The sequence below is a fragment of the Stegostoma tigrinum genome, chromosome 38 (genome assembly GCF_030684315.1).
Source record: "Stegostoma tigrinum isolate sSteTig4 chromosome 38, sSteTig4.hap1, whole genome shotgun sequence".
In the NCBI taxonomy this organism is placed as follows: domain Eukaryota; kingdom Metazoa; phylum Chordata; class Chondrichthyes; order Orectolobiformes; family Stegostomatidae; genus Stegostoma; species Stegostoma tigrinum.
Window position 1 is genome coordinate 21,140,251 of NC_081391.1, and position 11,424 is coordinate 21,151,674.

At 45.3% G+C, this 11,424-nt stretch overlaps 1 protein-coding gene across 1 annotated transcript; it reads left to right on the forward strand.

Annotated features, from left to right (window-relative positions):
* Positions 1 to 4,351: 4,351 nt before the first annotated feature.
* LOC132206563 (ferritin, middle subunit-like) lies at positions 4,352 to 6,747 on the forward strand. The gene is made up of 4 exons (XM_059640792.1): positions 4,352 to 4,453; positions 5,569 to 5,715; positions 6,247 to 6,372; positions 6,601 to 6,747. Exons 1-4 carry the CDS (start codon positions 4,352 to 4,354, stop codon positions 6,745 to 6,747), a joined length of 522 nt encoding a protein of 173 aa, XP_059496775.1.
* Positions 6,748 to 11,424: the final 4,677 nt, after the last annotated feature.

Here is an 11,424-nt window from a genome sequence, read left to right on the forward strand (position 1 = left end):
AGCAAATTAAAATAGTATTCACCATGGAATTGAGTACAGTGTGTAATTTCTATAGCTTCTGGTTCTTGGAGCTTTTTGTGCTGTCATGTCTGATCATCAATCCTTTGTTCTTTGTGACATTCTTTGATTCAATGCCTGCCCCAGTAACTTGCTCAGTGTTTGATTCTGCTGTGTCTGGGGATTGAGTGGGCAATCCTTTTATTGGAAATTCCATAACTGGTAAGGTTGTTGACAGATAAGTCAGCATTACTGACATCTACCCGCAGGGACAAGTTTGCAGGACCAGCTTCAAATCAATGCACTGACTGAAATCAGTCCTTTGCCTAAAGGGTAGGCACTGATCTAATGCACTGCCCTTGGTCATGTGTTTGGGTCTCTTTTTAAATAAGCAGATTCTGGAAACCAGGATCAAAACCTGCTGGGAAATCTCAGGTTTGGCAGCATTGGGAGGGAGAAGGGTTGAACAGAACCTGGCCATGAGACACGTGATCATCTCTTGTTTGATTTTGTTGCCTGACAGTGAGGTGTTTTCCAGCAATTTGTTCTAATGCCTTGGTGTTACTCATTTTCGTAAATCGTAAAATTCCTCCTCCCAAAGAGTAAGATAGAATGCTTTTCCGCAGTTTTTTTCTTTGACATAAGCAATTGCTTATTGCACTCTTCCCTGAGCTAGGGAATTAGTTTCTTCAGTATCTCCTTACATGTAAGAGAAAGGAAACATCTACCTTGTCTTACAATGCTAAAGATGATGAGGAACTGCGTTGGGAATGAAGCAGTGCCCCCCTTGTTGCCTGTGTGATAATTTCTATTATTACCCTGCAACGAAGAGGTGACAAATACTGAGGATGCTTGGTGCAAAAGCAAGCTAAAATGCAACGAGCATGTGCAGAAATCAGCAGTTTCAATTTTCAAGCAGATCAGATCGCCTGCTGTCGACTGGCTGATCTGTGACTCCACACAGTGCACGCTGGGGGCCTAATCACTATCAATCAGCCCTGAATTACAATGTGACTGGTTTGTGTAAGTGCTTTAACAGGATCAGGCTATCACTGACGGGCAGCATTTATTATCCATCTCTGATTACCCACCCAGCCCATGAGTAATTCAAATTAAACCCCTTTGCTGTGGCCGTGGGGTTACACATAAGCCAGAGCAGGTAAGGATGGCAGTTTCTTACAAACAAGGACATTAGTGAACTAGAGGCTTGTTTGCACCATCACTTCTGGAATGAGAATGATGTGCAGGAAATTCAGTGATGTCAGACAGAATCAGGAAAACAGGTAGCAGTCTAACACTACAGAATGTTGACAGCCTCCAGCAAACGAGCAGCCACTTTAGTCAATCCTTCCACCACTGACATACGCAGAGACTGCAAAATATATACCATCTACCAAATGCTGTAGGAATCCACCAAAGCTCCTCAGACAACTTCTTAAAACCATAACTACTTTCCATCGGACAAGGGCCGCAGAAATGTGGGAACACCATGCCTCTCCACGTTCTACACTAAGCCACTGCTCATCTGGCATTGGAAACATAGCCCCACATTCCCTCCCTAACAGCAGTATGGCTTTGCCTACACCAAATGGGCAACAGTAACGCAAGAAGGAAAGTCACCACGTTCTCTAAACTAATGTTAGCCCTGATCTCTGAGGGGTTCAAATACCTCTGGATGGAGAGGTATTGGTGAAATTGTCAAGTTCCTGTTCAACCACAGCCGGAGTGCACAGTTCTGGCAGGTACGACCCCGACAATGGTCATGCACAGAATTTCTGGAAGTAACCTGGACAGAGAGATGGTTAATTCATCATAATGGCTTGTCCAGTCCCTCTGTGTAGAAGGTTAAGGGATGGCTGTAACTGATATTGTTCAGAGGACTAACGGATTTGACAGGGTAGAGAGGAAAGAACCCATTTCTTCTCAATGATCATCTCGGACTGTGCGTAGAATGGGATGACAATCTTCACATGAGAACTACATCATCCAGGATCATGTCAAAAACAGTTACTTTGTGGAAAGGACAACATTTGCACGCACAGATATTTACTGCACAAGGCTTGATGTTGCCAATCACTTTCCAATTTCAAGACATAAAAAAAAAAGTGAGTAATGCATTTTTGTCCAAGAAACACAGAAAGACAAAACAGGCTCGATGTTACAAATCTGATGTGAGTACAGGAGCTCAGAGGCTTTCGGTTTCAAGTATGCGATTATCTGAAAGTGGTCAGGCAGGATGAAGCTGTTATTAATGGAGATTGAGCCACCTATGTGAACCTTGTGTTTTCAAATTGAGGCATCGAGAATAAAAGCAATGAATTGATATTGCACCTGTACAAATCATTGGTTAGACCACATTTCCATTATGTACTCAGTTCTGGGCATGGCATTCAAGGCACGACATGAAAAACCTCAAAAGAGTTCAAAGGAGATTTATTAGAATGACCCCAGGAATGAGGAATTTTAGATACACAGAAAGATGAAGGAAAATGGGCTAAATCTCCTTACAGGTGACCTTGTTGACATGATCAAAACTATGAACAGTTTTGATAGAGTAAAAAGGATATTCTGATTTCAGCAGTTGACTTGTCAGTGACAAGGGGTCACAGTTTGTCAGTAGGGGAGATCAGAGTGAAATGGGAAGAAACCTCTTTGCTCAGAAAGTTGTTCGGATTTGGAATGTGCTGCCTGGAAGAGTGACGGAGGTAGATTCCATGGGTGGTTTCAAAACAAGAGTTGGATATGTCCTTGGAAGTGACGAATTTAGAGAGGGACAGAGATAGGGCTGGAAAGTGGGACTAATCAGGTAGCTCTTTCAGAAGCTAATACAGGAACGGTGGGCTGAACGGCCTCCTGTTGTGAAGAACGCTCTGAATTTCCACCCAGGAAATTCTGAGAGTTTGGGGACGGGGTTTGAATTCCACCTGTAGAAGGCACCTTGAATGTGGGAAAGCTGTTACACATCAGCAGAGACATGGTCCTTTACACAAGGTAGGCCCAGTTCCACTGGCAAAGAAATGTTGACTGGGGATCCCCCCACTGCTGGCCAACACCCACTGTCACAGCCAACGATCGCACACACCTATCTTCCACCTGGATGGCCGCTGGGGACTGGTTTTGCATTGCAACTTATCAGGACCCTCCCCTCGATCGTACCGTCCAGGGTGGCCCTGCCAGGAGGTGAAATCCTCCTCAGGTATCCCTCTCAGAACCAACAGAACACTCGAGGCTTTCCATCACTGCGAGGTGACAATCCACAGGCAGGAGCTGGAGGCAGGGAGATTCTGCTCAGGTACAGACCCGCCACAGAATCGGAGAATTGTTATGGCACAGCAGGAGGCCATTCGGTTCTTTGTGCCTGTACCTGTTCTGGTTGTTTTCTAAATCTGCCTGTAGAGATGATTTAAGAGCTCTGGATCTGGTAGGAACTTGTACCAAGGCCTCCTGGTCCACAGCTAGGGACATTACCCCTAAACCACAAGACCCTAGCTGCGCTGGTTGCAGAAACATAGGATCATAGAAAAGAAATGTTGAGTCGGCCATTCATCCCTTCCAGCCGGCTCTGCCATTCCATGTGATTGTGGCTGATTCCATAACTCGGCACCATATTCTCACCCTCTCTGCAATCCCCTTTGATCCAGCCCTCAAAGCTCTCCCCAATTCCTGTTTTGGCTTCAATCCTTTTCTGTGGCAGAGAATTCCACAGGTTCCACCACTTCGCCCCCCGAGGTGAAGAGATTTCTCCTCACCTCAGTCCTAAACGTATCCTTAGATTGCAAACCCTGGTCCTGGCCTCCCCCATAATCAGGAACATCCTTCCTGTCTTTTCCACAGCAGACACTGTTATAATTTTTCTATGACCCAGAGACAATTTCCCACCCTTCTTTCCCAAATCCCAGCACAACAAGCTGAGAAACGGATGCCCCTCTTCCTCATTGAATCCCTCGTGCATTTGGTCACAACCACCTTAATTTTTAAAAAATGTGTAACTTTTTTGAAACCAAATTGACTTCTTTTAGAAAAGAACCAAATGATCTATGACCTGATTGAGTGCTGCAGAAGGTTTGAGATGCCGAATGGCCTCCTGCTGTTCCAATCACAGAATAACCATCCAGACCTGACTCTCATCTCCACCTCTGATCAGCTCTGCTTAACACACCCTCCCCCTCTCTCTCATTGGTGCCTGTATGCAGGGGTGGTACCTGATTGGCCACCAGCAACTGTCAGTCATCATCAGTTCTGCCTCTCTCTGTGTGACTGCAGGATGGTCCCAGGACTATAAATACAAGAGCCTGTGGGAGAGAGAGACTTAGTTCTAGAGTTTTCTTGGTGCTTGTGAGCAGGAATAGTGAAGATGGTTTCCCAAGTGTGTCAGAACTACCACAAGGACTGTGAGGATGCTGTTAACAAGCAGATCAACCTGGAGCTCTATTCCTCCTATGTTTACCTCTCCATGGTGAGCTTTGTGGAATTGAAGCCTGTGCTATGATAGTGTTGACCTGTTTGGTTTTTACGCTGGGATAATGAATTAGCTGTAACATGTATTATTTTCTGTGGCCCTTCCCCTGTTGCAATCTAGTGTAGGCCTTAACACTGACTCTCTGTTCAAAACCTGACCATTGTCTTCATGTCCAACTGGCTCCTGGATGTGGACGCCCAGCTTGCTGTCTCTGGACAATGTAACCCTTGGTGATTTTTCATCTAACTCTGGAGGGATGATGTGGTCTTTGTCAATAACTAAATTTTAAAATTGGTTGCATTCCTTTTCTCAACAAAAGCCTTCCCTGGTGGAAACTTTTCCTGACACAAATATACTCCTTTTTGTTTAAAACCTTGCCCCATTCACCAGACTGTCTTGTGCTCAAGATGTAAAGTTCCCTGAACAAAAAGAACAGCAGCTGCTGGACACTAAACACCAACAGAAAAGCTCTAAACATCTGGTTGAAATCCAAGCTCTGGGTCCACTGACCCTTTCTCAAGTGGCCTTGAGCTATGCAATGTGACGAAAGAGGCACATTTTCACACTATGTATGTGATTTTTTTTTTCTCCCTAACAAAGCAGTTAGAATTCTGTGGAGTGGATGGTAGGACACTGGGGTTATTCAGGTGGGTGATGGTGATAATGAGGCTGCTGACTGAGCTTTCTGGCTGTGTTCACGAACACATGTCCCTTCATTCAGTTGGACAGGGGCCTAACTGGTCTCCACCTCCTGAACAATAGTGTTTCTAACCTGCAGAGCAGGGATGTCTAATGTCTATAGATAGCTCTCCACTTCATCAGGCACCATGCCACATGTACTGTCTCTCTTTCTCGCTCACACAGGCCAGGGATTGCATTTGCTTTTTGTCCTTGATTTCCAGAAAGCTGGTGAAATATCTGCACAAAGGCTGCTTTAGTATCTGTTGTTTGGGTTATAATCCATGGAAGGTGACTTCCTGCTTTGTCTGTTTTTTTACCACTTAAATGTGGAATCAAGATGGTGCCCAGGTTATTTCCTGAGTGAGGAGTGTCATTCACGAATTTCAGACAGTTTCCTTTTAACCTCTCTCCCTCCCTCCCTCCCTCCACAGTTCTCTTACTTTGACCGGGATGATGTTGCCCTGCATCACTTTGCTGAGTTCTTCAAGGAGCAGTCCCATGAGGAACGGGAACACGCTGAGAAACTGATGGCATTCCAGAATAAACGTGGAGGTCGAGTCCTCCTGCAGGACATTAAGGTTGGATTCTGAAGCCTTCTGTTTGTGTAGCTCTTTGTGAGCAGCTACAATCGACTGGTATCTCCCTCTATTTAGCTTTAGCATTGATCAAATACTGTATGAAGGGGAGGCTGTTCTGCAAAATAGGCTTCCTTTAGGTGACAGGAAATAATCATCAATTGAGACTCACCAGAATAGTGAGGAGATATCAATGTGAATGACTCTCCTTTAGACAGACTGAGGGAACAAAAGCTGAGACAGGAAATTGTTGCAGTGTGGAAAGTAGCAGTGTCCAGCCTTTCAGAATCTGGAAGATGTTTCTAACACCACAATCGTGAAGCCTATTCTCTGCATGTGAATTGAGAATCGACATGAACAGTAGAATGTGTTTAGAAAATTTCTTATTCCCTCAGTACAAAATCTAGTTGTCTTGAACAAATTCAAGTTTGTTTGTAGTACCTCCTACAATGATGAGGGATAACTAACCGATGTAGACTAATGATACAACTGCCTGCTGAACTCTGCTTTCTGTTCCCACTTCCCTCCCTCCAGAAGCCAGAGCAGGATGAGTGGGGCAATGGTCTGGAGGCAATGCAGAGAGCTCTGCAGATGGAGAAGGATGTGAACCAGAGTCTGCTGGATCTGCACAAACTGGCCTCTGGCCACATGGACCCTCATGTGAGTTTGTAAACTGTATTCTCTCTCTTCCTTGGAAGAAAGTGATGTGTTTGTGCACTCTCTCTTGGTTTAAAAATCCAATTACCTTCTCCCAGCCTCCTACCGGCTGGTAAAACCTTTCAAAGGCATCACCTAAGTGGACCTCCACATGGTGGTGATGGTCGCGTCTGTCATGGGAAGTCACTTTCAGACACCTTTTTGATCCTCTGGATTAATTTTGTCTTCCAGCTGTGTGACTTCCTGGAGAGGCACTACTTGGATGAGCAAGTGAAGATGATCAAGAAGCTGGGAGATCACATCACCAACCTGAAGAGACTGGGAGCCCCTGACAATGGCATGGGAGAGTACCTGTTTGACAGGCTCACACTCAGCTGAGTGAGGTCAATAATGTGTCTGTTGTACATGGTGACATAATGCTAGTAACTTGGTTGTGCTCTGAGCAAATTAAAATAGTGTTCACCATGGAACTGAGTACTTTGTATAATTTCACAGCTGCTTCTGGCTCTTGGTATTGCTGTTTGACACCTGATCATTAATTCCTTTTCTGTTCTGATTAACCTTTGATTCAATGCCTGCCCCAGTCGTCTGCTCCTTTTCTCTTCACTTGTTTGTAGGAATTAGGTGGGCAATCCTTGCAGTGGAAATTCCACAAGTGTTCAATTTGGGTTTTTGGCTAGTAAGCAGTGTTGTGTTGACTTTTTTATTCCAAACCAGCTTCTAGTCAATATCTTCAGTGAAACCAGCCCCCTGTCTCAATGTTAGACACTGCCCTTGGCAATGTTCAAGTCTCTTTTGTAAATAAGCAGGGGCAGGAAATAGCAGGTTTGGGGAGCATCTGTGGAGAGAACTGTTCTCAGTCCCAGGACCCAAGATACAGTCACATCTCGTGACAGATGTTGCCAGACCTGTGAGGCTTTCCAGCAATTTTTTTGTCGCACTTCAAATCTAGCAATTTGAGCATACTTTCACTCTTTTGAACAGGAATATATAGTGGAACATCCAGCATCTAAGATGCACTGATCTTTAGCACTTTAGATAAGCAATTGTTTCCAGAGCTGGGAAATAGTTTACTCTCTTTTGCTGCAGTGGGGGAAGGAGTAAGGGCACTGCCTGATTGTAGGAGAATGGCAAAATTTGTTTTCTCGTGTATCAGTCTTTCTGCTTCTAGACAATGATCCTCATTATGTAATGCAGCAGTGCCCACCTTGGAGCCCCTGTGGTAGAACTTCTATCATTGCTCTGCAATGTAGAGATGCCAAAGGCTCAGGACACCTAGTAAAAATAAAGCTAGAATGCAAATGCCACTAGCAGAAAGCAGCAGTTTGTGTGCTTAGCAAGGAAATAAGCTCTCCTGATGTACGCTGACCGGCATGTACCTCCACCTGCAATGTGCTATGGCTGCCTAATTACTGGTGCTCAGGGGTGACAGTTTCCTTTATTTAAAGGATGAGGATGTCTCTGAGCTGACACCATTTATTTATCCATTGCTCATTGTCCCCAAGGCCAGGTCAGAGTCACACACGTGGCTGTGGTTGCAGCGTCATACGCAGGCCAGGTAAGGATGGGTTTTTGACACTGAATATAATGCTCCTCATCAGCTTCTTAATTCTAGAACTCCAGAGAGTTGTCGCACAGAATTAGGAGATCATTCCACCACTCCAGAAACTTGATGGCCTCCAGCAGCCACTAGATGCATTCTTTGCACCACTGACACACACGGAGTACACTGTGTACCGCCTCCCAAAAGCTGGAGAAATCCACCAAAGCTCCTGAGAATACTTTCCAAAGCCCTAATTACTTGCCATGGGAGAAAGGCATCTGATACAGGGGAAAACCACCCCCTCTAAGTTCTCCATCAAGCTACCTGCCATCCTGAGTTGGAAACACAACACCCCATTCTCCAGTGTCGGTGGATCAGAATCCTGGAATTCCCTCACTAGGAACATTGTGGATCTGACTACAGCAATTAAAGAAAGAAAGCCACCCCATTCTCTCATGGTGGGTGTGATCTCCGAGCGGGTCAAATACCTCTGGCTGGGCCGCCTTTTGTGAAATTGTCAAGTTCTAGCTCAACTCCATCTCGAGTGCATGGTTCTAGTAGGTTCAATCCAAAGATGCTTATGCACAGAATTTCTGGAATGAACCTGGGCAGAAAGTTAATTGGCTACGATGATAATCGTTTTCCCAAGTCCCTCGATGTAGAAGTGGACGGGATGTCTGTGCTTGGAATTTACAAGTGGATTCATGGATTTGACAGGGTAGATAGAGAGATCCTGCTTCTTTTCAATTCACATCCAGGACTGAGAGGGGGGAATATGATTACATTCCTAGCAGTAGAAGTAAATCATCCATGATAAAGCAAAAAACAGCTGCTTTTTGGAAAGGATAATATGTGAATGAGCAGTTAGATATTTATTCGGTAAGATGTTGATGTTGCCAATCACTTTCCCATTGGAACATATGACCAAACAGGTAGATGAGAGTAAACCGGTTGATGTGGTGTATATGCATTTCGGCAAGGCGTTCGATTAGGCTCCCCACAGTAGGCTATTGTACAAAATGCGGAGGAATGGGATTGTGGGAGATATAGCAGTTTGGATCAGAAATTGGCTTGCTGAAAGAAGACAGGGTGGTGGTTGATGGGAAATGTTCATCCTGGAGACCGGTTACTCGCGGTGTACCGCAAGGGTCCGTGTTGGGTCCACTGCTGTTTGTCATTTTTATAAACGTAGAAGGATGGGTTAGTAAATTTGCAGATGACACTAAGGTCGGTGGAGATGTGGGTAGTGACGAAGAATGTTGTAGGTTACAGAGAGACGTGGATAAGTTGCAGAGCTGGGCTGAGAGGTGGCAAATGGAGGTTAATGCCGACAAGTGTGAGGTGATGCACTTTGGTAGGAGGAACCGGAAGGCAAAGTACTGTAAGATTCTTGGTAGTGTAGATGAGCAGCGAGATCTCGGTGACCATGTACACAGATCCTTGAAAGTTGCCACCCAGGTTGACAGGGTTGTTAAGAAGGCATACAGTGTTTTAGCTTTTATGAATACAGGGATCGTGTTCCGGAACCAAGAGGTTATGCTGCAGCTGTACAAAACTCTTGTGCGGCCGCACTTGTAGCATTGCGTACAGTTCTGGTCACCGCATTATAAGAAGGATGTGGAAGTTTTGGAAAGGGTGCAGAGGAGGTTTACTGGGATGTTGCCTGGTATGGAGGGAAAGTCTTACGAGCAAAGGCTGAGGGACTTGAGGCTGTTTTCGTTAGAGAAAAGAAGGTTGAGAGGTGACTTAATTGAGACATCTAAGATAATCAAAGGGTTAGACAGGTTGGATAGGGAGAGCCTTTTTCCCAAGACGGAGACAGCGAGCACGAGGGGCATAGCTTTAAATTGAGGGGTGAAAGATATACGACAGATGTCAGAGGTAGTTTCTTTACTCAGAGAATAGCAAGGGTGTGGAACGTTTTGCCTGCAACGGTAGGAGATTCACCAACGTTAAGTACGTTTAAGTTGTCATTGGACAAGCATATGGACGTACATGGAATAGTGTAGGTTAGATGAGCTTCAGATCGGTATGACAGGTCGGCACAACGTCAAGGGCCGAAGGGCCTGTACTGTGCTGTCATGTTCTCTGTTCTATAACATAAAAGATGAATGCATTTAAGATTATTTTCATTAGAAGGGTGATGGGGTCGGGGGGGAACCTGACTGAGGTCAACAAAATCATGAGAACTATAGACAAGGTGAATAGCAAGAAGCTTTTTCCCAGAGTCGGGGATTCAATGACTCGGAGTCATGAGTTCAAAATAAGAGCAAAGTTTAGAGGGGATTTGGTTAGATTGCCTACAGTGTGGAAACAGGCCCTTTAAGCCAAAAATGTCCACACTGGCCCTTGAAGCATCCCACCAAAACCCCCCACACTTCTGAACGCTACGGGCAATTTATCATGTGGATGTGTGGCAAGCTCTTTACGCAGAGGTTGGAGGGTGCCTGGCACACTTTGCCTGTGGAGGTGGTAGACGAAGTCACGCAAGTGTCTTTTTAAGATGTATCAGGACAGGTACATGGATGGGCAGGGAGCAAAGGGATACTGACCCTAGAAAAGAGATGACAGACTTACACAGGATCTCGATCGGTGCAGGCTTGGAGGGCCGAAGGGCCTGTTCCTGTGCTGTGATTTTCTTTGTTCTTAAATGTGGAGTCAAGATAGTGACCAGGTTAGTTTCTGATTGAGGAGTGCCATTGATTAACATCAGATATGTTTCCCTTTCCTGCCTTTCTCTTCCCCACGGTTCTCTTACTTTGACCGGGATGATGTTGCCCTGCGTCACTTTGCTGAGTTCTTCAAGGAGCAGTCCCATGAGGAGCGGGAACACACTGAGAACCTGATGGCTTTCCAGAATAAACGTGGGGGCCGAATCCTCCTGCAGGACATCAAGGTTAGATTCTGAAGCCTTCTGTTTGCAGCTTTTCGTGAAATACCACTCAATTGTGGCTCGCTCAATCTGTTTAGCTTCAGGACTGAGCAAATACTGTATGAATGGGGGGGTTGCTCACCACAATACGATTCCCTTCACTAAAAGGAAACACTTTTGCACTTGTGATTGAACACCAGTTGGCAATTGTGATAATCCAGTATTCTGGATGGTGAGCACATATCGGTGTCTAACGCTGCTTTGGACAACATGAGGTGTCAAAAGGGAAAACAGAAATCTTTCAGGTGCGGATAGCATCAGTATGAAGCCTTTATACATCTAGCAGATGTTTCTGATGCCTTGATATCACTCTAATCACAGCATAGCAGGATCTGTTTAGAAATGTCCCCTTCAAGAACAGTACCAAATACAGCATGTGTTTTACCAAGGTCAAGTTGGCCTGTAGTACCTCCCCTACAATGATGAGGGATAACTAACTGATCAGATGTAGACTAATGATACAACTGCCTGCTGAGCTGTGCTTTCTGTTCCTGCTTCCCTCCCTCCAGAAGCCAGAGCAGGATGAGTGGGGCAATGGTCTGGAGGCAATGCAGAGAGCTCTGCAGATGGAGAAGGTTGT

Excerpts from the sequence above, each read along its gene's own strand:
- LOC132206563 (XM_059640792.1), top strand. The coding sequence starts at position 4,352 with ATGGTTTCCCAAGTGTGTCAGAACTACCACAAGGACTGTGAGGATGCT. Across the intron at positions 4,454-5,568 it reads CCTATGTTTACCTCTCCATG|TTCTCTTACTTTGACCGGGA; the intron begins GTGAGCTTTGTG and ends CTCCCTCCACAG. Across the intron at positions 5,716-6,246 it reads TCCTCCTGCAGGACATTAAG|AAGCCAGAGCAGGATGAGTG; the intron begins GTTGGATTCTGA and ends CCCTCCCTCCAG.